At 41.1% G+C, this 26,940-nt stretch overlaps 1 protein-coding gene across 2 annotated transcripts in view; it reads right to left on the bottom strand.

Annotated features, from left to right (window-relative positions):
* The window catches only part of PDE4B (phosphodiesterase 4B), a 346,024-nt gene that overhangs the window by 92,783 nt on the left and 226,301 nt on the right, over positions 1-26,940 (bottom strand). The window contains exons 3-5 of one of the 2 annotated variants that reach the window (XM_055306684.1): positions 19,787-19,823; positions 19,595-19,665; positions 9,970-10,022 (exon numbers count right to left, since the gene is read on the bottom strand). In XM_055306684.1, coding sequence (XP_055162659.1) covers positions 9,970-10,022; positions 19,595-19,665; positions 19,787-19,823 — 161 coding nt within the window. Of the gene's footprint in view, positions 1-4,153; positions 4,179-9,969; positions 10,023-19,594; positions 19,666-19,786; positions 19,824-26,940 lie in introns of both variants that reach the window. The other variant, XM_055306686.1, reaches the window with a different exon arrangement.

The raw sequence follows: 26,940 nt of genomic DNA, 5'->3' as shown, positions 1-26,940 counted from the left end.
AGGCAATAAAAGAATTGGAGGAGATTATTATATAGTAGCTATTACAGCTGTAGATGATTCAGTTTGTTTGCTCTCCTGTTGTAAAATTCTCACCACCCCTCTTTTCATCAGTTATAACTTCTGAGGTTTACAATGGGGTGGGGCCGGGACAGCGTGGTCTAGACGACAGGAAAGAACATGTGTTTTCAAGAAATACAGATCTGGGTTTCGGTTCTGACTTTGTCACTAACTGTGTGGTCTTTGAGTAGACCCCATGTGTTCCCTGGGCCTCTTTTTCTAAATCTGTGAAATCAGGACAACCATCTACAAAACCGTTCAGTTTTGGGAATTAGGTAAGATAATGTATGTAGAGGGCCAAGCCCCGTGCCTGACACATAACGGGAGTTGAATAACTGGTAGCTCCTTTCCTCTCCTGCAATCAGAGGCAAGCAGGTGGGCATTAGAAACTATATAGTTTGCCAGGTGGGCAGTACTAGCCAGATTAGACCCTAGAAATTTGAAGTCAAAGCACTACTGAGGATGGAGTGGCAAAGACTGCATTATCTGAATGGGCTGGATAATGGATCAAATGGCCTGGGTAATTGTCATGGCCCCAGCTCATGCCATGGACACAGCCAAAGAGGAGGTAGGAAAAGTGTACAAAACTCTGAGGAGTGACGTTTGCTACTTGTCATCAGCTCTGGCTGGGAGTAAGACAATAAACTAAGAAAAAGATCCAGTGAGTTCTGTTGCCTATTCTCTGTTTCAAGGGGGACAGTCCCTGCTTTGTTTCTCTTCTCTTGGTGAAAGACTGTTCCCTGAAATGCTCCTGGCTTCCGAGAATATCTCTAAAGTCAACTCCATAAAGTGCTGGCCAAGGGTTGATCAGAAACAAGCAAGCAGAATTCACCCTGCCCCCAAGATCATGTGGTCCTGGGGATGCAGGAGGGAGAAAACAGGGAACTCAGAAGGTCCCCTTCCTTCCTCATTCATTTCCCAACATCCATGTTCATTCTTCTCTAGGCCAACCCTGACCTTCTTTCCTCCTTCCCTCCCAATAAAGGGAAAACAAAGGGGTAGGTGTGTAAGAGGAGGCCTTCACATTCTCAGAAGATCGAGGGCAGAAGGGTCTTTCCAAAAGGAGTCAAAGCCATGCCCTGGGCTAGACTCTGCTAGCAGGTTTTATCTTTTCTCCAAAGGGAAGCTCTGCACCAGCTCCCATTGTTAATCTCTGCTGAGCTCCCCAAGTCGAAAAACCTGTGTCCATGCAGGTGTGCACTAAGCCCTAAACATTGTATTTAAATACAATTCTGTATTTAACATTGTATTCAAATATAGCTGTAATGGGTTGTAGAGTTGCAATTATTGTAAAAGAGAAGTCCGGTTAGGCTTATGCAAGAGAAAGCTCTCAGTCAACTAAGATCCTTTATCTGAGTCCTAATCCAGCATTCTCTGCAATCTGTTTTTCAGAGAAAGAGCAATCCTTGTATGGTGTCCTACCTTCAGCTCCAAATCTATTTCAGATTTTTATGGTTTCAGGGAAAACGAATCTTAAACTTCGAGAAAGCTTGCCTTCTAGATTGTATTACTATAGAAGGGAAGTAGATCAGAACCCTTTAGAAAGTACTGAGCAAGGCTTTCTGTTTTGGTTCCCTGCTTATGCCAGCAGGCCTGGGCCTCTAACTATCACACACTGACCACTGCTATGGGAAACACATTGCATAACATGATTAATAAAATGCTACTAATAGTGACACTTTCTAAGTGTCACAAGCAATTCTAAGTGCTTTTTGTATGTTTACACATTGAATCCTTACAACCAATATATGAGATATGTAAAGTTTCCATCCCAATTTTGGAGGTGAGGCAATTGCAACTTGGAGAGGTTAAGTAATTTGTCCCAAGGTCAATTAATGGAGTTGGGATTTGAGAGGGGCAGTCTGGCTCCAGAGTCTTTACTCTTAAGCACTACACATATAGCTTTTCTCATTTAACCTTCACAGCAATCTTACAAGATGGAATATTAAAATGCCTACTTTCTAGACAAAACAAAAACAAAAACAAAACACAAGGAAAACAACTGAGTCTTAGAGAAGTACTAAGGTTTTGGCCCAGGTATTCCCAGCCCAGTTCAATTCAATATACTAAATGAGTACCTACTTTGTGCCAGCACTATGCTAGGCATTAAGAGCACAGTATGAAGTAATAAGCTAGTTATAGTCTTTTTTTTTAAATTGTATTTCTCTTAGCACTGCCACTTCCCCCTGAAGTAATGGATGATAAAGAGCTTACTTCAAGTGAAAAGAAGTTACCTGTAGTCAAGATTAGCCAGCACTGTATCCATGCCTCAGAGCTAGAAAATATTTAGACAAGCCAAATATGAATTTTCTAATCCTTCCTGATTCAGGTATGGGCATATACTCATTTGTATTTTTTCATTCCATAAACATTTATTGAGCATCTACTATATTCCAGGTCATATTCTATAAAATGGGGATATTGAAAAAAATTAGCACTTGAACTTGGGACAGTCTTAGTTGAAAAGGGAATAAAATTAAATAAATACAGCATAATATGACAAGCCAATTATTGAGTTTGAGATAATAACTAAGATAATAATTGAGAATAATTTTGGATGTGTGGCAGGGAGCACCTACAGAAGATGGCAGATATGCTGAGTGTTGAAGGGTAAGGAATGTACTTTTCAGATGGGAATGAGTAAAAGAATTAGTGTTTACTAAGCATGTGTTATATATATCAGGCTCTGGATTGAAATTATGTTTTTAGTTGAATCCTGACTCCAGAATCCAAGATTCAGTGAGTCAAAAGAACTTATTCACTTGACAATGTAAGAATATCCCCGAGCTGAATACGTGAGTGATATTTTTGCAAAAAGGCAGCTCGGACAGAGGGAACTGCATGTACAAAGGCCAAAAGGCAAGAAGAACCTGACATATGAGGGACAGTATGTTCAGGGCACCTCAGCCATCAGTTGTGCATGGGGGTTAAAGTGCAAGATGAGAACAAAGAAGGAATTAGGAGCAAAATTCTGCAGGAATTGGTAAGAAGAAGGGATCTTGTGTTGAAGGCAAAGGAGAGCCAACTAAGGAAATAACTATCATTGGGTTTAGAAGATTAATTCTAGTACCTGAATGGAAGGTGGATTGCAGCAGGGAAGGATTAAGGAAGACAAACCGAGGGGGAGGTCCACCATAATGGTTTAAGTGTGGGAGGATGAAGCACTGAATTAAGAAAGAAGGGATGGAGAGGAAAAGAAGGGGGGATGATTCAAAGAAAGGCTATAAAAATCTGCTGTTGGTTGGGCTCCTGGGTGGCTCGGTCGTTGAGCGTCTGCCTTCAGCTCAGGTCATGATTTCAGGGTCCTGAGATGGAGTCCCACATCAGGCTCCCTCCTCAGCAGGGGGTCTGCTTCCCCCTCTGCCTCTCCCTGCCCCCATGCACTCTCTCACTCTCTTTCTCTCTCTGTCTGAAATAAATAGATAAAATTGTTAAAAAAAAAAAAAAAAAAGGAATTGGCTGCTGGAGGTAAAGAGAGAGATAAAGGATGGACTGTGAAGCCACTACTCAAAGCTAGGAATATAGGAGAAGGAGCAATGGTGGAGGCGGAATGGATCCAGGTCTCCAGATGCACCAAAAGGGGTGAGCAACGGTGGTCAGATGTCTGGCATTTATATACACACTAAAAAAGAAAACCAAACATATATATCAATATATGTGTCTACACACACACACACTAACTGATAAGCAAGTGGGGCGGTGTGGGAGTAGGAGAGCACAGGTTGGGAAGGGAGATGAGAGCTGAAACCAACATGGTGGATTCAGGTGACCAGATCTGAAGCAAGCTGTCTGCTCAGGATGGCTCCTTAACCCTGAGGTGGAGGAGTCCAGGTATGAGGTGAATCTTTGGCTCTGACTCCTGGGGCTGTCCAGGTAAATGGAGCTGTCAAAAATACCCAGAAGGAGACAGATGTTTCCTGAAGGGCTCTCTCTCACACACCTGGGAGCTGCATGACCAGACTTGAGGTAGGCAGCAGCTGCGGCTCTGGAGGACCCAGGCACGTGGGCAGCCTCTTGCCTGCTGCGGCAGCTCTGCAGATGAGGCGGATGAGGCAGCTGAGAGAAGTGAACCTTTCCCCCTAGCCTCCTCCTCCACCCCTTGCTTCAGAGCCCCCAGTGCCCCAGCACAGTGCAGGCTGCATTAAGGTCGATTCGTGGATGGAGGGCTGTGGCTACAAGCCATGCAGAAGTGGCAGAGAGGACACAGTTGTGCGCGTGTGTGGATGTGTGTGTGTTCAGAAAACACTGTTTACTCAGGGAACCCTACATCAAACACAGCCTTGCTGGCAGACAATAGCGGTTTGCCCAGACAATTTATGCCACCAAATAAACATCAAGATGGGCTGTGGAGAGCTGAAGGTGAGACACGTTTTCAGAAGTGGGGGGCCACCCCTCACGGTCTCAATTACAGGAGATGCTTTTGAACACAAAACACTGAGGCAACAATATATGGGCATCGCCTGAGCCTACTGTAACCAAAGAGAAAGAAAGGCCGGAACTAAAATGCAAAAGAAAAAAATAAACTGTGTTTGGAGATAGGTCTGCTACAGTATAAACTTTTCCCTTTCTCTGGCTTACTGCTATAGCAAAAGCTGATGGTTGTCTTTGTAAAAAAACGTGTCTGTATCTAGGTCCCTGGCAGTGATTTGCCTCTGGGAGGGCCAGCAATCTATTTAATGACTCCATTGACGTCAATAGCATAACTGAAATACTTACTAACATGCATGATTCCAACTTTCTGGGGGGGTGGGTGGATGGTGTTTCTCGGCAGCACAGAAACATGAAGTGGAGTCAACCCGGAATGGACTCAAGTTTTGAGGCAGCAAGTGAGAGATTAGATGCGGCAGGTTTCGCTGGTGCCACTGAATACGAAGAAGCGTTCACACTAAATTTAGAAATTAATTTTGAACTGGGGAAATAGCCATTAATGAGCAGGGCTTTATTTTTGGCAATGTTTGCTCAAGGGTAACATTTTAACTATTCACACTTCAGTTGACTTGTCAAAGTTTTTGCAACTACCCACACTTAATTTTAGACATACATGAAATAATTGCAGATCAATATAAATAGCCTGATATTGATGCTCTGGGGTGAATGTTCAGAAGAGGGCTATTTTAGACAAAAGCAGTTCTTATAAAGCAACCATTTGGGGAATTATTCCCAGAATTACTGGGGCTTTTCTAGCGCATTTGCCCTAACATTTGTGTGCAGGCTGCTTAAACACTCGAGGTGAGTCATTAAGGCAATTATTCCAATAATTCAGGCCACAGGACAATCAGAACACTAATGAAAAAATTCTCTGATATTTCTAGTTTTTTCTCCCACTCCTTCTTCTTCTCCTCCCTCCCCCGCCCCCACCCTCTTTCTCTGGTTATTTCCCCCAGTCTCTCCTTTGTTGTACATGGCCACAGCCTTTGGTAACACAATTGATTTTATTCGTATTTGTCCGTAAGTGTTGTAATCCTGCCTCAGAGTTCTTGCTTAATGTAGAAACCGAGCAAATGTCGTGCTTATGCCAGGCTTCATTTCCAGTCATCTGACACAGGCCAGCTCTCAGGCCACTGCTGTGGTTCTCAGAGAGCCCTTTACTTGTGTACCCACAGTCCATTTCTCATCCTAGGACCTGGCAGCTCTGGCCAGGAATGAGAACTCAGTCATGTCATGACTTTCTGAAATTTCTTAGAATCCAAGATAACTCTCTGAGCCCCTTGTCCACTCCTTGAGCAGATCCTGCGTCTGGCACACCCCCATGAATCTTCGGGGGGATATTCATAATAAAGTAAAGATGTGGGAAGAACTCATACTGAGAAGTAGGCTTCTTAGCAGAAAGCCCCTTCTTCTGTTTTAGCAACCAGTAAAGAGTCATTTCCTCACCCAGAATGGCCTGGACACAGAATAGAAGAAAGAGATTCCCATGAGTACTGAAAAAAAATTAATTAAGTCTATTTCTCACTTAGGCAAACCTATTTCAGACATACAGGAAAGTCCTATGTTATCACATCTTATTTCTCCACGTACAGGCTTTTCTTGAAAACTGTCTAATTGACTGGTGTTTAAAACCACCATAAACCAAGGCTTTGGAGACCCAGGCTGGGAGAGACTCTTGGTCTGCACCAGTCTGGCCTGAAGTCTTCAGGCAATTTTCTGGTCATCTTCGTGGCCTGGTTTGCTGTCATTTCTGATGACTCATGGACCTGGGGACTCACTGTCATTCAATCTATTATATTGGTGATGCTCTTGTTCAATATGTTTATTGTTAAATTTTAGAACAAGAAGATTAATATAGAATATCCCACCTTACAGATGGATTTGACTGCTGAAATGTTGTATATACAATATACATTATAAATCAAGTCACATCATATGAATCAGAGGTTCTGGCCATCAAGAGGAATCCTTCTCTAATTCTTTTGTAAAGCAAAGAGTCATTTTGTAAAGGCAGTGAATGCTGGATGATTTACTCTTTCATGAAATTCTTACTTCCCATGACATATCTGTACTCACTACTGAAATGCATGCAAAGGCAAAGGATAGGATGGATGGAAAAAGTGAGACAATTATCCTACACACACACACACACACACACACACACTGGTTTTCCTCATCTATCTGATTTTTTCTGTTGAAAATAGTTTGAGACCTGAAATCCTAAAAATTACTTCCAATTTCCATGTTGAATGTATACAGATGATAGAAACCTGCCTTGTTTTGGAGAGTTGTTTCTTCTATGTTTTTCCTCCTTTCTGTTCCAATCCTAACTTACTACAGGGAAAAGGTCTGGAATTCCTGCTTGTGCAAAGGCAAAATGTGATACAAATTGAGATGTTCACTACACTCCACAGTATTAGCATTTTCAACACTTCCAGAAGGATGTAGTGCATCTTTTTCCTGAAACCAGGAGTGTATCAATTCCACGCTGCTATACTTTCTGCATTTTAAATTCTCAATTACTTTCCTCTGGCTTTGCAACTCAAAGTGCAAAACGCCAACTTTTTGTATTTAACTCTTTCTGTCTAAAACCCATATGACCACACAAATACATATATACATACATATGCTGTTATATAATGTGTTTTAAACCTCTTTTCATTTCAATGCAATAACTGATTTTTTTCATTGTAAAAAAAAAACCACAGTTGAATATTTTACATATCCATAGAGATAAAAAATATTGACTCATTGTTGAAATTTAAATTATGAATGTTTTTCTTAAGATAAACTCCACAAATATTATGCAGATCTGGTCAAATCAAGATTTACTGTCTTCCTACTATGTGAAAATAGCTAAGCTAATGAATTTTGAATGATAAGGAGATGAATAAGGTGTAGCTCCTGCCACCAAGGTGCTCCAATGCAGGAGACACATAAGCCATGAATTGCAATGTAACCTAGAATGGGATTGTTGCCATAGCACACAAAAGGAGCAATTACACTGATTTTTTTTTTAAAGAATATTGGGATAGCTTAGCAGAGGAGGGAAATTCATGTTGTATCTGAGAACTGAGAAGAGAAACCTTGATTCAATAGAGAGAATAAAGGTACTGAAGACTAAGCAATTTGCTTCTATTTCCCCCATGAATTATTTCAGTTAATGATCAATTTGTAAGAGCAAATGTACCAGCTTAACCATGGGTTCTGACAATTAGCTTTTACAATGAATTGCATCTCCTTCATTTAGATACATGAAAAAAATGCCTTTTAAAAATATTTAACTTTTTTCTTTCTCTCTTTGTCTCTGTCTCTCTCTTACACTTGCCTTTTTTTTTTTTTTTTTAATCTAAGAACAGTTACCTAGGTCAGTCAGGCTTTCTTAACAAACTGGATTGTTACTAAATCTGTTTAAGTGATCATGGGTTTCTTGTATCTTTTATCTTAGATTTCATTGAAACAATGAGTTCCACATTAGTGATAATAAATGAAAACCTGATCTTATTATCATGAAAAATCATCTTTTAAAGCAGCACTCCAGCTTTTTAATTCTGTTTGCTCTGAGCTACTTATTTTTCATTCCCCTTTAGAGTTTCTATTTAAACACACCTCTTTGTCACATGCTGATAAATATTAAAATACCAGGAAAAATCTGCCTGACTTATTTAAGCTGATAATAAGAACAAAACACAGGATGTGTGTGTCCTCCTTCCTTTTCTGGCTGTGGTTAAGCATTAAGGAGATTTTGAAACCTATAATTACGTAATAATTGGTATCACTACATTCTCTTCCCGATGAAAAGCCAGAATTTTTGTAGTTTGCCACAAAGACAGACAAAAACAAATTGCCTAAGTGGTATTGTCATTTCTTTGCTTCATTGTTTTAAAAGAATTTAGCAAAAGAATCCCTAGGTGCCAAGCTGTAGTAACTGTGCCAATAATCACAAAATGATCTTTTCAACAACATCTCTGGCTAATGAGCTAATTTATAGAGCCATAAATATCACATATTCTCCTAATGTTTGTCAGTATTTATTACAAGAAAAAGAAAACAGTTTAAATATTCAAATTGATGTCAAAAGCTTCTTATTGCATTTGGCTAACAGAAATATGAGCAATGGTGTCTCACTGGTAAGCTAAAATGATGAAATGATAGGAGTTTCAAAACCACCTCCTTTGGTCTCCAACTACATAACACCAGTTATATGTTAAAACACTCTATTTAGTTTCCTTTTATCAAACTTCTAAAGGAAATAGTACATCAGCACACCAGGTCTTTGAAGCCCCTGGACAGAGTACTATTTTCTTCTCTCTGTTTCATATCATGGGTTTCTCGAGGCAAACTTACTTTTATTTAATTTCTTCCTTTCACTTTTATTCTTATTCTCAATCTTTTCCTAATAAAAGTATTTTTTTAAAGCATGTACCATAAATACTTCGGAAACTAGCGAGCCAATGGAACCTATATTTTTGTTCCTTTGTTTTAGAAGTTGGGCTTTTGCATGATTTCCCTCATCCTCATGGCTGTGATACCAGTGAGAGAATGCAACATGCAAGGAAGGAAGATCGCTAAGTATAAACCAGTGGGAATACCATAGCTGGACAGAGAAGTGTTTGGTGTGAGGCAATCTCAACAGAGCTCTATTTCTTGTTTCTCCTGCAGTTTTGCTCAGGTCCACTACCACTCTAGCAGGGAATGGTTGGGAGGGTGGAGGGTGGGGGTGGAGGGACTCCATTTTGGGCTTTTAAAAACCTCATATAACTGGTTGCATTTTATATCAAGTAGGTTTTATGTTCAATACATCTCCAGAGTGTTGCTTCAGGGTAGCCCTGCCCCTCCATAACTCTCAACTCTGCACGGAGAGTATATGCACAGCCCTGAAAGATGAGACATTAGGTTTCTTTAAAAAAAAAATCCACAAGAAAAACACAACTCCATCCCCCACGCCTACCCCCCACACACATACATCTGAGGAACAAAGTTGGATGACCTCCAAGGGAAATGATTTGTGAGCTGGAAAAGGCTTTGGTTTCACACCTGGAAAGGATGTAGATTCAAGTGGGACCTCTAGTTGACGCTAGGAGGAAAACCACTAACATACCCTGTGGGGCGCTCAGGCCAACCTGGGGGCCCCTGGGGGCCTTTGAACTTAGCTGTCCTGGCATTCACTGGGGCCTGCAAGCCTAGGTGAAGTTGTAGTATCAATAGAGCTCCTGCCTCCCTTCTGGGGAGCACCATTACCACCCATCCATCACATGATGGGAAAGCCCAGGCATGCACATGATGGGAAAACTGTTTCATACTGCATTTCATTCAGTTTTACATGGAATGAAGTAAAGCTCCACTATGCCTTTGAAAAAAGTCACCAAGAGACTTCAGAGGGCCATGATATGCAAACAAATGCTATCATCCGAAAAAAGTTTCTGCACAAGTGACATATTATTACTTTGAAACAGGGAGATTAGGCTTCACGATGCAGCTTACCTTGCAGGTTGACTCTGGAGACAGGTGGCTGACTAGTAGCAGCTGGGGATCTCCTGTGGAAACAGAGGAAAGAAGGCCCGAGTCTGTGTATGAACATCACCTCCACATCTCTTGCTCCCCTCTCCACCCCCCACCTCCATGATCACTGAGGAGTTTTCCAGGTCATAATGAGCTATCAAATGACATAATGCTCTCTCCAGAAGGCGGTCTCCCATAACACTGGTAGATGACTGCAATCCTCTCATATCCAGATGGCCTGGAATTTCCCTATGCACAGCCTCCTGGATGCTCAGGCTCTCCAGGAAGGAAGTCGTTTACTCCAGGTCCCTAACCAGCCCCTCTGTTTCAGGTGTCACTGCTACAGGAGGTCCTCAGACAATACGCTTGCTCAGGAATAACACCAAATGTCAGAGTGGATCTCCATTCCTTTGGCAGCGCTGCTAGAATGTTGTGCCAGAAGAGCCCTTAGAGACCAATCAGTCCAGGTCTCCCTTTTGCACTTCCGGAAACTGAGACCCAGAGAGATGAAGTCAGTTGCCAAAAGTCACACGGGAATAGCATTCCAGCTTCCTTAACCTCTGGAGTGGTCTTTTCGCAGAGGAATTGGGCATTATTCTACATTGTAACAAGCCTGCTGATGTCAAGAGTCTAATGACACAAGCAAACAAACCCAGGCTTCACAAATACTGGGCTCCTCCTTTTGTTTTTTGTTTTTCTTTTTTCTCTTCTCTATCCCCCAAACTCGCTCCCACCCCCAATTTTGCTGGTCTCACTAACCTTTTCATGCTTTGTGGAACTTCTCTGCCCATCACATGGAACTTCTCTCTCCCATATAATCTTTGGGGGAGAGCTTCCCCCAAAGAGTATAGAGCAGTGGCCCTCAAATTTTAGCATCATCAGAATCACCTAGAACGCTTTACTAAGATTCACTGCTAGACTAGTCAATCCCCAGGGTGTTTGACTGAACTGGCCTGGGGTGAGCCTGAGACTCTGCATGTCTAGAAGTGCCTTGGTGGTACTGATACTGCTGATCTGGCGAGCCCATTTTCAGAACCACTAGAATAGAGGACTTTCCGCCCCACTAAAGAGCAATAGGATATTAGCAACAAGCACAGAAGAATGGGACTTTAGGCCGGTCAGTGGTTCTCAAGCAGGGATGAGTGTCATACTCACTTGCAGAGCTATTAAAAGTATGATTCCCTTCTCCATCCCTGGAGAGACTATTTCAGTGTATCTTGGATGGGGCCTGGGAATCTGTATCCTTAACATAAATCTGTGAATTCTGATCCACAACCAAGTTTGGGAAGGAAGCCAGATTCTAAATGACCGAGAATGACCTGCAAAGATCTTAAGAAAGGGTCTCCCTACTGGTATGGTCACCAGTTCCTAGGTTTGTAAGTGCACCAAATCCATCTGTGATCCATTAGGGGAATCTAGTTTCTAGGTAACATGCCTGACAGCTGCAGGGTCTGATGGACAGGGTTCATGTTTACCAAATATGTATCAGCTAGGTCATCTAAACACAGTACTTTTTTAAAAAAATTATTTATTCATGATAGACAGAGAGAGAGAGAGAGGCAGAGACACAGGCAGAGAGAGAAGCAGGCTCCGTGCAGGGAGCCCGACGCGGAACTCGATCCCGGGACTCCAGGATCGCGCCCTGGGCCAAAGGCAGGTGCCAAACCGCTGAGCCACCCAGGGATCCCCTAAACACAGTACTTTTAAACTGTCTATGGCATGACATTTTCTTGTCATCCAAAAATTACTTTTTTCCTGCTAAACATCATGCTAGGTACTTCTTAGCTTCCACTGGGAATATAATCATCTCATTTCAAGCAGAAGGAGACTGAAGCAGAGGTTAAGAGCTTAAGAAATATGCTGAAGCACACATGGTTTATAACTGGCATGGTTGAGATTCAAAGCTAAGACCTTCTGAATCCAAAGTGCATTCTCTTTCCTCTATTCCATCTGCTGATAACACCTGCAGTCATACTGAGGGCTGTTTTTCAGGAAAAGTAAGAGATTAAATTCCAAACTCCTTAGCTTAGCATTCAAAGTCCTCTGCTCTTTGGCCTCAACATGCTTTTCCCAGCTTATCTAGTAGAATTCCTGACATTTCATCTCAAACCACTGGCTGGCCGTTTGATCTCCTGTACCTCATACTTCTCCTTAGTAGCACTTTGAAACTGTGATTAAAATAGGCACTAATGAGTGTTCAATACGGAACTCCTTAGTTTAACTATAAAATGTATGTAGGCCCGGAACAACTTGTTGACTACTGGATCCCTGGAACCCAGGATGGTCCTTCATATGCAGTGCACTCAGTGAAGGGTTAATGAATAAAAAAAAGAAGGAAGGACGGAAGGATCACTTATTCTTCCTTGAACATGCGCTATCCCTTTCCTGACATTGCTCAGGCTATTCCTCTGAATGGGAAGCTCTCCACACATGTAAATATCACCTTCCCTTCTGTGATGTTGTGATTTATAATAAGAAATATATATTTGATCTTTGTCTTCATTCCTACCACAGAGTTCCCAAAACTCTTGGAATTTGCTATAAAAAGTGCTATAAGATATAAGTGTTAAAAGAGCTATAAAAAGAGTCTTTTGTTATGTTAATGAGATTTATGGAAAGCTTCTGAGTGACCTAAGGATGGGGGCTGATCACAGGGGGAATCAACCACCTGATTAGAGGGTTGGCACTTTCAGCCCCTCCTCTGGGGAGATGAGAGGAGCTGGAGATTGAGTTCAGTAACCACCGGTGGCCAGTGATTTAATTCATCATGACTATGTAACGAAGCCCCTCTAAGAACCCTGAAGGACTGGGCTTGGTGTGTTTCCAGGATGGTGAATGCGAGGAGATTGCACCTCTTCCATTTGGCCATTACTGAATCATATCCTTTTATAATAAACCAGTATTCTTGAAGTAAAATATTTCTCTGAGTACTGTGAGCCACTCTAGCAAATTAACAAAACCCAAGAAGGGGGGCCATGGGAACTTCTGATCTATAGTCGGTGGATCAGAAGCACAGGCAGATAGAGCATCAGAACTGAGTTGAGTTGTAGGGCATTCAGCTGGCGTTAAGGGAAAACTGCTTGGATGTGTAGGGGAAAAATCCACACATTGGCATTGGTGTCGGAATCCCACCTTCAAAGGTCAAATGCCATCCTCTGCCAAGGATGTCACCATGTTTGCTAAAATTGACCTCTCTTCTAATATCCCTTGCTGCTTTGTACCTTTAGGGTTATTTCCTCCTGTTACAACTCATATGTGCACATATTATCCTCACCTAATCCATGATCCCATTGGTGGGGGGATCCAGTGTTGACTCCTTTCCATATATCTTCTGTAGATAGATACCAACCTGCCTCACAAAGAGTGGGCACTCCATAAATGTTGGTGAACTGTTTATTGGATGAACTGTTGATGTGACAATCCTCTGAGAAGCCAAATACTACATAAATGTTTTATCTGGTTTCCTTTTCCTCTACAGTCTTGGTTCTGCATACTTCTCACTATTCCCACAAACACAGCATGTACTCATATTACTGGGCTTTTGCAAATGTTTTGCTCTGCTTGCTCTTTTCCTCCTTTGTAAGTGGCAGACTCCTTCCCCTGCACATGGAATCCCTTCAGCCATCACTTCCTTAGCCTTCCCCCTGTGAGTAGTCACTGGCTTTGCTACTTGTGGTTTGCTGCCTTTGCACCATCCTCGCACTGCTCAGACTGTCTTGCAGTTCCTATTTTCTTGTCTGTCTCCTCAACTCACCTGTGAGAAATTTAAGCAAAGACTGGGTCTCATTCATCTTTGTAAACTTGGAACCAGCAAAACATTTGCTACAATAGAGGCATTCAATATATATTCATGAGATTAATAACACATTGTTAATAATTTTATTTTACCTCTCTTGCTGAGTTCCAAAAAAAAGCTCTTGTGCAAGGAGACACTGAGCTAGGGGACCCTAAATGTTTGGGAATCTCTGCTTTCTTAACAGTTTGGCTACTTGCAGCATCCAATTCTCCCAATGACTTCTTGAAAATGACACAAACTACATAAATTCCTTTGTCCTCGGAGTGAATTCTGAAAATAAGGCTCTTATTTAGAGTTGTTAATTCAGATAAGCATCTATGTGTGTAAGCTTTGCAAAAGCAAGAACCATATTTACTTGGTTTCCCAAGACGTAGTGCAAAGAAGAGGCTCAACACATATTAAATGAATAAATGACTTCTGAAAGCTGTATTATTGCTTGCAGGGCATGAGAGTGCCAATTAGAACCTGTCATGAGTGCCAGAAGAAAATGTCATTGGTTGCCCAGTTTCCAGTGGTCCCTAACTTATAGAAGAATCATAAGAAGTTATATGCCTGGATTAAAGATGTGGTATTAATAGGGAAGATAATTTGGCCACAGCAGTTAATATTTTACAGCCCTGAATAGCACAGTAGAGAAAGAATTGGACCATGAATAAGAAGACAGGAATCCTAATCTTGGCTCTGGCACCTTCCAACTGTATAGCCCTCGGCAACTCACTGAACCTCTCGGTTTCTTCCTCACTTGGGGAAAGCAGGCGGCAACTAACATTTACTGCTAATTTACAATGTGCCATCTCCTGTGTGAGGACTTTTATGTATATTTCCTCACTTACTCTGAGGAAATTTGGCTGGGTTCTTTCCCCTCTGAATGCTAGAGATTTTATTATTCTCCGCTAATTTAAATCCCATGCCAAAGGACATAAAGCAATGAAAGATCTACATTGAAAACAAAGTTAAGTGGTTATTAATTCTTTCTTAAAGAGTACATACATGTTGATTAAATCATGCCCTGGAAGAATGTTGATACAGAGATGTCACATGATTTCCTGATAGCCACTAGTGATTTCTGCAATGCCAGATGCACAGTTGAATGATGGAGGACACCTCTTTGTTCCCAGCTGCTCTACTCCCTGGTTATCAGACTGAAGAATGGTGGGCATTCTCACTCGTAAGTGATTTCTCCATCAGTTGAAGCCAGTAAATGCTTTAGGGATGTTTATCTGAATTAACAGCTCTAAATTAAGGCCATATTTTCAAAATTAACTCCTGGGACTAAAGAAATAATAGGTTTTAATTTGAAGCCAAGAAATACAGGCCCAATCAAGCATCTCTCAATGAAACATTTCATGGAAGAGCAAGGAAATCACCTCAACAGAAACTGAGATTTTCACCCCTTGGGTGGTAAAGCTCAGGCAGACAATGAACTATTTTTATGCAGAGCAAAGAGCCAAAAGATAAAGGAAATCTTGACTTATGAGGAGTAGAGTTCTATGTGGGAGTTCCTTTTCATATAGTAAACCACACTATCCAGATGTCTCAAGAAAACCATTCCAAGGACAGAATTATTGCTTAAATGTTACATTTAAAGCAAGAAGAGTCACCCTGGAACCCAAGTCAAATATCCCAGAAAGCAACTTGTGAGTTCCATGAATCTTACAGTTTCAGTTGTTATGACAAATGAATATGTGGGGGAAATGGTCTCGGTATAGTGTACCCATTTCTGGTAGGTAATCTTGTCCTCAGTTTTCTTTATTTCTTTGAGGATATTGACTATCTAGGAATAGGATGGGATGCATTAAATTAACCCTCAGTTTTCCAATCTGCCCCCACTATGCTGCTTCACTTGTAGCTAAAGCCCATCATTCAGTTCTCAGCCCAAGCTAGATAGGCAATCTCCACTCCTGGTGAAGTTCTAGTGGTACGTGTGCCCTGCTTTGAACTTTTGTTAGGTGGTCTTGGTTTCAAGAAAATACTTGGAATCAATAAGAGGATTAACTCTATACAAACATGGGGCTGGATTTGAGACAGATCATCAGATACAACTATCCTACTGCTGGAGATCTATTCTGTTTGATGAGTGTGGTTTGGTTTGGACCAAAGGTGATGCAAAGGGCCATAATTTGGAGAGTGGTCCTCAGCCACATTGTGAGAATGGGCTCTGGGGTCAGCTCTGTATGTGACAATCGTGGTCTTAGGGTACTCTAGTTCTTGAAGGTTTATGTGTCTCAAAACCCTGAAGGCTGTGGAGAGACCTGATTCTCAAGAAAGCAGCTTCAGCTGGCATAGCCGATTAACCAGCACAGTTAGGCTGAATGCCCTCATAGTTACAGAAAAAGAATATTCAAGTTGCTGGTTAACACTCAATAACTAAAAACATCCCTTATAACCCTTTGCACTGGAGCAGTGTGGTAAACTTGAGTCCTGCTAAGCTAAAGAAGCCTTTGAAATGTATCCTTATTAATCTTTCCTCCCGAGTTCTGACCTCCATCATCTCTCGGTCCAGGGCTTTACTCCTAATATTTTAACATTTAAAAATATTTTTTTTTTACTTATTTGAGAGAGAGTAGGGGGGAGGGGCAGAAGGAGAAAGAGAGAATCTCAAGCAGGCTCTGCCCTCAGGGAAGAGCCCAGTGCAGAGCTCTATCTCAAGGCCTTGAGATCATGACCTGAGCCAAAATCAAGAGTCAGATGCTTAACTGACTGAGCCACCCAGGTGCCCCACTCACTCCTAATATTTTAATTCCTGAAAACACTCTCTTAGTTCATGTCTCTGCCTTTTGGCTCTCTGACCTTCATCTATTCCATAAGTTCTTTCTAAATGGCTCTCCTTTAAAAAACCCTGGGAGGTTTCTCCCCCAAGCCCAAAAAGACTTAATGAGTGTAGTGAAAGCAAAGATGTGAAGTGATAGAAATAGAATATATTGGTCTCTGCCCTCAATTCCTGGCACAGAGTTTCTAAAATTCTTGTAACTTCCTAAGTGATAAGAACACTAGGAGCATCTTTTGTTCTAAGGAGGCAACTCTGGGTAGGCTCCTTGGAGGGGTTGGACACCAGAAGGACCAAGCAACAATTCAGGGTTTGGAATTTTCAACCCCACCTTTCATCCTCCAGAGAGGGAAGAGGGGCTAAAAACAGAGTTAATAATTGATCATGTCTATGTGATGAAGTATCCATAAAATCCCAATAGCATGCAGTTCAGAGACCTCCCAGGCAGGTAAATATTTCCACCCTGGGAGGGTGATGCCCCCCAAGTCCATGCAGACTGATGCTCCTGTGTTCAGGACCCTCCCAGACCTCACTCTAGGTAGCTTCTTCATCTGGCAGTGCATGTGTGCCTTTGTCATGTCCTTTAGTCAACTGGTAAAGGTAAGTAGGTGTTTCCCTTAGTTCTACAAGCTACTCTGGCAAATTAGTTGAACGTGAGGAAGGGCCCGTGGGAAACTGCACTCCGTAGACAGTAGGTGAGAAGCACAGGTGCCAGCCTGAGCAGTGACTGACATCCGAGTGAGAGGCAGTCCTGTGGGACTGATCCTGTAAGCTAGGACCTGATGGGGTCTCCAGGTAGATAGTGTCTGAACTGAGTTAAATTGTACGATGCACAGCTGGTGTCCAAGACTTGCTTCTTATTGCAGGGTGGGGGACTTCCACACGTTTGGTGACCAGAGAGTCAGAAATGAAGTGTTTTCTGTTCATCAAGGAGACTCACAGGGAAGAAAAACACAGAAAGAACTCTGTTTTCTCCTACATGGGAAGAGAACAACTCTTATTCCTTACAAAGTACACTGCCATGAGAGTCAGGTTATTATGCTTGAGGTCTGACTCCGCTCTTCATCAGAAGTGCTGCGTTCTTGTGCAAGTCATTTAATCTCCCCAGGCTTTGTCTCCTTGTCCACACAGTGGGGGCAACAACACCTGTCATAACTAGCATTTATGGTGCTTATAACTGAGATAATGAATGTGAAAATTCCAAAGTGTTACACTGTCTGGATTCAGCAAGAGAAATGTTAACTATCAGTTATAATATCTCACATTTATGGAGCACCTACAATGTGCTAGATGTTGTTATAAATGCTCTATAAATATCAATTCATTTCATACCCAGAGCAACCCTATTTTATAGATTGGGAAGTAGAGAAGTTGTACCCACATCACATAGTTGTCAAGTGGTAGGACTGGGTTATAAAACCAACAGTATGGCCCCAGAGGCTCTAGTCTGTAAAAAAAAAAAAAAAAAAAAAAAAAAAAAGAAAGAAAGAAAGAAAGAAAGAAAAAGATGGGGAAAGGGAAGGAATCTCTTCTGACATAATAATTGTCCAAATAATTGGTGGTCTTTCTCTAACAATTACTTATTCAAAAATTTATATGTGTGGTGAATATTTACAGATTGTATACTATGTGTCAGGCATTTTGCTACATCTTGGAAATTCAAGGAAAAGTAAATGTAATTCTAAAGGGACCTGAAAGGACACTGAGGCTAGTGATGGGCAGAGACCCCTAAATGGTCTTGGATGAGTGCTTGGGGGCCATGGAGGGGCAGTCAGCCAAGCTTGGTGGGATCAGGCAAAGCATTCTGGTGAAGGTGATACTAGAGATGAGCTATAAAAGCAAGTAGGATTTAGCCAGACAATCACTGGCAGGTGGAAAGAGACATTTTAGGAAGAGAGAACAGTAAGTTCATAATTAGGATGGAAAATAGAACATGCAGGGAACAACCAGACCACAGTTGTTAGAATGTGATCCCATGTGGCTAGAGACCTGGTCTGATTATTCACCACCATATGCTCTGGCACTTCCTATTTGAATGCAAGACTTGAAAGGGCAGAAAACTTGTCTGTTTTGGGGCACTATTATATTACCAGTTCCTGGTGAAAGGTGGTGCTCAATAAATATTTTTCAAAAACATACATATATGCATGGATAGATAGTATGTACTAAATAAATACTTCCGGGTGAATCATTTAATAAATGAACAAACAGGGATTATCACTACAAAAGAGGCCGGGCAAGTTTCTAGCTTTCATGTATACTGCATCAAATATAAACCCAGTCAACTATCAATCAAACTAATTTGAACTGGATCATGAAGTGCCTTGAGTGCCATTCCACAATCATTGATTCTTGGACCTTCTGAGCCCTGTGATGATCTTTTAAAATGCTGGATAGTGAATGCATAGCACTTAGACTCACAGATTGAAATGATTTTGGAGGAGAAAGTTATGCAGGAACTTGGAGTTCAAACCTTACATTATAAAGATGAGGAGACCAAGGTTCGGCAATGTTAGCTGAAATGACCAAGGTTATATAGTTATTTGGGGCAGAGCAGAAGATAATCCCACTTTCATTCATCAAATTGCATGAACCTGTTTATGTAGTATCCAAAAAAGGCAACTTAGACTTGAACTTTTTGCTACCTTCAATCTTGCATTTGAATCTCTGAATTCATTAATAGCTATTCCCAAAGAATTTTAGTAGAATTTATGGCTGTTACTGATAAGTATTCACACTTTGTAAAGTAGTACAAGCAAATGTCAACAAAAATCCTCATCTCGAGCTTCCGTTTGTTGAACTCTTATTGTCTACTAAGTGTCAAGGGTGCAAAGATTAATAAGATCCAGACTAATTTCTAACATCTTACCAGTTCTAAAATACTATGGTGCTCCATCCTATTTTCACATTCAGTGTGTCCTAACTTAGTTTGGAGGGCAAATTTCCATGCAATAGTTTTTTTTTCTTCTTCTTCTTTTTAATGTTGCTCAATGTTTTTGTCTTTATGGAAGGGATTCATAACTCCACAAAAAGTTCATGCTTACTTGTTGGATGCTCCATGAAGGTTTGTCAGTACAGTAAAGTTGTTTCTCACACTTCGCAAGCTGGCAAGGACCTAGAAGGACAATTATCAGGATGGTTAGGAACAAAGGGAGACCAGTGGGCAAGTTCAGAGGCCACAGAGAAACTGCACGTGGGGCAGAGGGAGAGCAAGCCAGGGTCAGCATGATACATACCTGGGCAAAAGGTGTGACAATCAAGTCATCGCCATGTCTGGTGAAGAGAGAGAAACAAACATTTAGAAACGAATTTGAATTATAACTATGACATAAAAGTTGTAATATTAAACTTTATCAGTGTTAGCAACACAAATGTTACACAAGTCTTTCTACCTGGATATATGGCAGGACTGATCTAGGCATAAATGGAAACCCTAAGAACTCGAAAGAGAAAAATACCAGGTTCATGGCTCCTGGGCTTGCAGTGACACAGAAAAGCACTTGCAAGTAAGCGTATATCCTCAGGGTACATTCCCATTAAATAGCAGACCCAGAGTACTGTAATTCAAAGCGACTTGGTTGCCAGAGCCAGGAAATTCAAAGGGAAGGCTGCTCACAGGCACACACAGAGTTGGAAAAAATGGCATAACAGTCTGGATAAAGGTTAACTTTGGATTTCCTGGCTTTTGTTGATTTGAACCACAGTCTTAATGCCATTTAAACACAGATTTCTGTCTGGGAATCCCATTACTTTTTTTTGTTTTTAATATAACTTTTTTTCTTAAAGTACCCAAGGAGAAGCTTTTAAGATGGGAGTGTATAGACTGAGCCTACTATTAACCATATCACTGTTGCTCATTTTGTCCCAAAGATCTGATGAAGATATACCTAGTGTTACGTAAATCTGTACTTAGGAAGAGTCAAAAGCATGTTTTCAGAAATGCACTCTCTCTCTGGCACATGCTTTGATAAATCTACTTAAGCCCATATTTGGCAAGCTCTTCATAAAGTCATTAGAAGACACATTGTTGTTCGTTGCAGACACAAAATCAGGCCAATTTATTATTTGTGAATCGAAACAGCTGCACAGAAGTTGACTGACAACGACCTTCTTTTACTGTCTGATCTTCTCTGTCCTCATTGCCATATAAATATGACACCTTATAATGTGAGCACAACCAATGATTATGCAGCACCTGCCTCAGTATCAGGCATTACATGTGATGTTGAGATGCAGAGCTCACGTGGGCCTCTTCTCTAATATGGACGCACCTCTCTGGGGTCTTATTTAATATAATACTTTGCTTTCTACCTTCATCTTTAGCTAGAAGTCCCCCTTCAATTCATTCCAGTCAAGTTCTTGTGCATCTACTGTGTACAATGACTACAAAAAGAATACTGACGAGAGCATTCTTTGCATGATTACCATAGGTCAGACCCTGCGCTAAGCACTTTATGTGCAATATCTCATTTAGCTCTTTTAAGAAGGCTTAAGGCAGGTTACTCGTAATATTCCCATTTAAAGATGGTATCAAGGCTTAGAGAAGGTAAGCTACTGCTTAACCAGCACATCGTAAGTGGAAGAGCTAAGACTGTTTTGTAGCCAAAATCTGTGTTTTTAGCCGTTATATTACCTATGTTATGATGACCCTACATAGCTGGCGTATTGAATTATACAGAGTCCATGATACCACCCTCCCCTCGCCCCTGTCCAACCCGCCGTTAAAACACAGTAGGGGATACAGAAAAGACCGCAATAGATATAGAATGAGAAATACAAACACCTAATGGGAAAACTTAATGGGTTGTATAGGAGAGGTAATAATTACAAATTAGAGGAAGTAGGGCAGGCTTGATTGAATGAGTGGTTTTGAGATGAACTTTGAAGGGCAGGCTTTAAAAAGCATGCCACCAATGAGAAATGGCAAGAACAAAGGCATGAAATGGGAAAGTACTGAGCATGCTCACTGAGATGCCTGGTGGCTATTTGGGTAGATTTGAACACACTACCTAGAGACATTTTTAGAGGATATGATTAGAGGGTCCTTCACACCCATCTTACGGGTGGTATAGACCATGTCATAGAGGTGGTGCATAACTCAGAAGGGAGAAGGGAGTTAGTGAAGGTTCTTTGTGAGGTAGACAAATGGAAAAGTGCTTTAGAAAGGAAAATGCTGCAGACACTAAGAGACAGATCAGAGAGAAGACAGAGTCAGGAAGAATGGTTAGGGGGATAATGCAGTCATTCAGACAAGAAGAAATTGGTGAAGCAGAGGAAGAAAGAGGAAAAGACAGTTTGAAGAGACCCTAAGTCTTGCCAAGGACTCAGCATTTAATTGGCTAAGGGGTCATAAAGAAATACTAGTCCAGTTTAAAAGATGGGTGAGAGGGAAAATAGTGAAGTCGTAAGCAGAAATAAGAAAGTAAGGAGAAATTGGGCAGGAGACATGTCACTTTCCCACAAGCTGAATTTTAAGATCCTCATTGATATCCCAGTGGAGACATCAAGCAGGAAGACGGAAATATGGGAACTGGAGCTACACATTTCAGAGTGGGGAAAGTTAAAGCAATGGCAAGGACTGGCTTCTGGAGGTGGGGAAATATAGAGAAAGAGAGAAGCCTCAGGGTTCTTGGAGAAAAGCCAAAGGAGACAGAAGAAGGTGCTGAGAGAAGCAGTTGTGATAAAGGCAGGGTGGTGAACTATACCAAGAACTGCCCTTTACCAAACCATTTTCTTGAGATGAACTTTACATGGGTGAAATATCTTGCTATTTGTTCTAATTTCTGCTAGGAAGTTCACATTGTTCATAAGGGCCTCAGGATGAGTTGGGGATCTAAGATAATGAAGCTAAGAGTTAAGTAGATTATCTAAGGCTCCTAGATTTTGGGAGTCTAAATACCCAATAAAAGCTAACCATGTAACAAAGACAACCTACAGAATGGGAGAAGATATTTGCAAATAACATATCAGATAAAGGGCTAGTTTCCAAAATCTATAAAGAACTTATTAAACTCAACACCAAAGAAACAAACAATCCAATCATGAAATGGGCAAAAGACATGAAGAGAAATCTCACAGAGGAAGACATAGACATGGCCAACATGCACATGAGAAAATGCTCTGCATCACTTGCCATCAGGGAAATACAAATCAAAACCACAATGAGATACCACCTCACACCAGTGAGAATGGGGAAAATTAATAAGGCAGGAAACAACAAATGTTGGAGAGGATGCGGAGAAAAGGGAACCCTCTTACACTGTTGGTGGGAATGTGAACTGGTGCAGCCACTCTGGAAAACTGTGTGGAGGTTCCTCAAAGAATTAAAAATAGACCTGCCCTACGACCCAGCAATTGCACTGTTAGGGATTTACCCCGAAGATTCAGATGCAATGAAACGCCGGGGCACCTGCACCCCGATGTTCTAGCAGCGCTAACCATGTAAGCAAATCTCATACACGTGTAGCACCTAAAGCTGATGAATTGTTGCATGAATGAGAAGTTACCAAAAAGGTACAAAGCAATGATTTAAGGGAAGAAAACACTAAGGGGGCACCATGTCAGCATGACTTTATAATCATGGAACTTTTGAAGTTTAGGAAAGCAGAAATCAGGACACCTGGGTAGCTCAGTGTTTAAGCTTCTGCCTTTGGCTTAGTACATGATCCTGGGTCCTGGAATCGAGTCCCACATCGTGCTCCCTGCAAGGAGCCTGTTTCTCCTGTCTAAGTCTCTGCCTCTCTCTGTGTGTGAACAAATAAATATAATTTTTTTTTAAAGGAAAGCAGAAAATTCAGAAACAAGAGATGGACTTGCAGGTCCCAGTGCTGGTTCCTTTAAAGGATTTGAAAGGCAAAACTCATGCTGTACATCATATAATAGCTGCTAGGGGAATGGATCAGACAATTTGCAGGTAATTTATAGCAAGCATAGGAAAAAAAAACAAAATTCCTATCTGAGCACAGCCAGATTATTTATTAAACTATTTAAAATGTTTAATCATAATTTGATATATTAATAATTACAATAAAATGGCACAGAAATAATAAAATTTATTATGATTAATTATGAAAACTGATGTACTTAGTTTCCCAAATGGCTAGGGAGGGCAATACCAGATGTTCAGAACCATGGCATGAGCAACATCTAGTGACAAAACCAGCACATTACAACTTTGTAGAATAATTGGTGATGACAACTATAGGTCTTCCAGGTCTGCACTAAACAGTGAAAAGGTTTTCTAGAAAGTAAAAATGCTACTTCCTTTGGTATGCCCTCTGGATTCCATTAATTTTGTCTTTCTCTGTTTCATACCTACACATAGAATTCTACTTGTAACGCTGATTTTACTCTGTCCTACAGATAGACATATACTACGGTGGTCAAGAACACAGATTTTGGAGCCAGACAGCACTGGTTTGTTTCTGGATTGCACAATTACTAGCTATTAGACACCAGGCAACCTCTCTAGGTCTCAATTTCTTTATCTGTAATGTGGTGTGTTGTAAGAATTAAGTTAGTTATTGTACATGTAAGCATTTATTCATTTAGTCATAGTTATTCTTGTTAGTAATAGGTATCATTATTATTATAACTTTAATATTGCATGTCTATCTCCCCTACTGGTGAGAACTCTGTTGGAAGAGTCATATCCTCCCCTCTTGCAGTCAAAAGAACTAATATTGTACTTTACAGTTTATAAAGCATTTTCACATACATTATTTCATGTGACAAGAGAATGTTCTTGACCCTAAAATATGGCGCAACCACCTATCTTGTTGGTCAAGCCTGAAACCTCCCCCCATACAACCACCAACCCCTGCTTATGCTAACTTGCAAATATTTATTAATTGCCCACTGGATCTCCTCTAATGTAGATCCCTACCCTCTATTATGTGGATTACCAAAGCAGTCCTCCATCTGGCTCTTGGACACTAGTCTTTAGGCTTGTCCACCATCCAAACCACTCTTTTTTTTTTTATAAATTTTTTATTTATTTATGATAGTCACACAGAGAGAGAGAGAGGCGCAGAGACATAGGCAGAGGGAGAAGCAGGCTCCATGCACCGGGAGCCCGATGTGGGAGTCGATCCTGGGTCTCCAGGATCGCGCCCTGGGCCAAAGGCAGGCGCCAAACCGCTGCGCCACCCAGGGATCCCCCAAACCACTCTTGAATGTAATCAGAGCTATCTTTCAAAAATATTCATTGGATTATGTATTTTCCTGCTTAAAAGCCTTTAGTAGCATGGTGCCTGGGTGGCTCAGTCAGTTAAGCATCTGCCTTTGACTCAGGTCATGATCCCGGGATTCAGGGATGGAGTGCTACATCGGGCTCCTTGCTCAGTGGGGAACCTGCTTCTCCCTGTCCCTCTGCTGCTGCCCATGCTTATGCATGCTCTCTTTCTCTGATAAATAAGTAAGTAAGTAAGTAAGTAAGTAAGTAAGTAAGTAAGTAAGTAAATAAATAAATAAATAAATAAAATCTTAAAAAAAATAAAAGCCTTTAGTAGCTCCCCACTAATTCCCTTCAGTACAGAGACCAACTCCTTAGGACAGGCACCTGGTGATGAGGTTCCTGTTTACTTTTCCAGCCTTGCTTCTCACCACTTCCTCATCCGCTCACATTCTCTGCCTCAGTTGCACTGAGTTGTGCTTCTGCATAATGCTCCTGACAACTAGAGAGTAGTTAGCACAAGGCCCTTCTTCCTGCATAACCCTCCACCTGGCTAACTCTTATATCTTAGCCCTAACTATTCAAAGTGGGTTACTCACCTGCCTGGCCAGACCTTTCAAAGTCCCCCAAATACCTTTCTATAATTCCCCTAATTCGAAGATATTAAAACTCCCTATAGACTTATTAAACTTTCAACTCTTATGAAGACACAGAAAATGTTTTCTTTGTTTGCAGAGTGCCTAAATTTAAAAGTTTTTGTTATAAAAAAAGAATGAATATGATCCTCATAACAGCTGGGAAAGTAGGCAGAGCAGATATTAATATCAATATTTTTATTTTTCATCCTCATTTTGAGTCTGTATATATACTAAATACCCATATGATTTAGAGTGAAGCCGTGGTTCCCCATTTATTAGGCATGTTACTTAACTTCCTTAAGCATTAATGTCTTCATCTTTAACACAAGAAAATTATAGTACCAACTCAAGTAAAGTAATGGGAATTAAATGAGTTAACATCTGTAAAGTACTTTAAATAGTACCTAGCACATAGGAAATGCACTTTTATTTTATGTGTACTTTTATTTACAGGTAATTTAGCACTGTAAAAGAGATTCAATGCCAACGTCAGGATGCTAGTTAAGTGTGATGGCTGTAGGTCTAACTGAAGTCTTAAACACCACAGGGTACTTTTTTGGTAGTCCATCAATAAACTGGTCTTACATTTAAGTGAGCAGTTATTAATGCTTTTTTTCCCTTGAATGCTCTCTCTAGAGACCATTTAGCTCTCACACAAATGACTTTAAAATGCTCTTTGCCTACATTAGGCTTTGCAAATGGGGTGACCAAATGAAGGAAATGCAGATCTTCCTTCCCTGTGGATTTGTGGACTGTCAAAACTCCATCCTGTTCAGGGTGGTTCCTGCCACAGTTTTGAACAACGTAACTGGTCTCACCAGTTTCCAGTACTTGATGTTCCCATTGGGAAATCTGTACCTCGGTGTACATAGGCATTACGTTAGAGATGACTATAACAGAGGAACAAAAGAGAAATCAGCAGAGTATTGCCACATCTAGGAAAGCATCTGAAATTTCCTCATGGGACCCAGTGATGATCTTGTTTTCTTTACTAGAAAGCCTCATTTCAATCTTTCTTTGGTTGCTAAAAGTTAAAGCCACTTTTAATTTTCCATTCCCATTTTTAATCTTAATATTTTCTCACTCACTCTCCTTGCTTATGTTTCCCTTTACTCTTCTGAAAGTGTTCAGATGAGAAATGTGGAAAAGCTAGTGTTGTCCCTACTACTGGGTTTTTTATTTTTTTATTTATTTTTTATTTATGATAGTCAGAGAGAGAGAGAGAGAGAGAGAGGCAGAGACATAGGCAGAGGGAGAAGCAGGCTCCATGCACCGGGAGCCTGACATGGGATTCGATCCCGGGTCCCCAGGATCGCGCCCTGGGCCAAAGGCAGGCGCTAAACCGCTGCGCCACCCAGGGATCCCTACTACTGGGTTTTTAAAAATATTTTATTTAAATTCAATTTGCCAACATACAGTATAGCATCCAGTGCTCATCTCATCATGTGCCCTCCTTAATACCCATCTCCCATTTACCCCATCTCCCCACCCCCCTCCCTTTCAACAATCCTTTGTTTCCTAGAGTTAGGAGTCTCTCATGGTTTGTCTTCCTCTTTAATTTTTTACCATTCAGTTTCTG

The sequence above is a fragment of the Nyctereutes procyonoides genome, unplaced genomic scaffold, assembly GCF_905146905.1.
Source record: "Nyctereutes procyonoides isolate TBG_1078 unplaced genomic scaffold, NYPRO_anot_genome, whole genome shotgun sequence".
In the NCBI taxonomy this organism is placed as follows: domain Eukaryota; kingdom Metazoa; phylum Chordata; class Mammalia; order Carnivora; family Canidae; genus Nyctereutes; species Nyctereutes procyonoides.
Note: the sequence above shows the minus strand (reverse complement) of the source record. Positions and strands in the feature narration are given on the sequence as shown.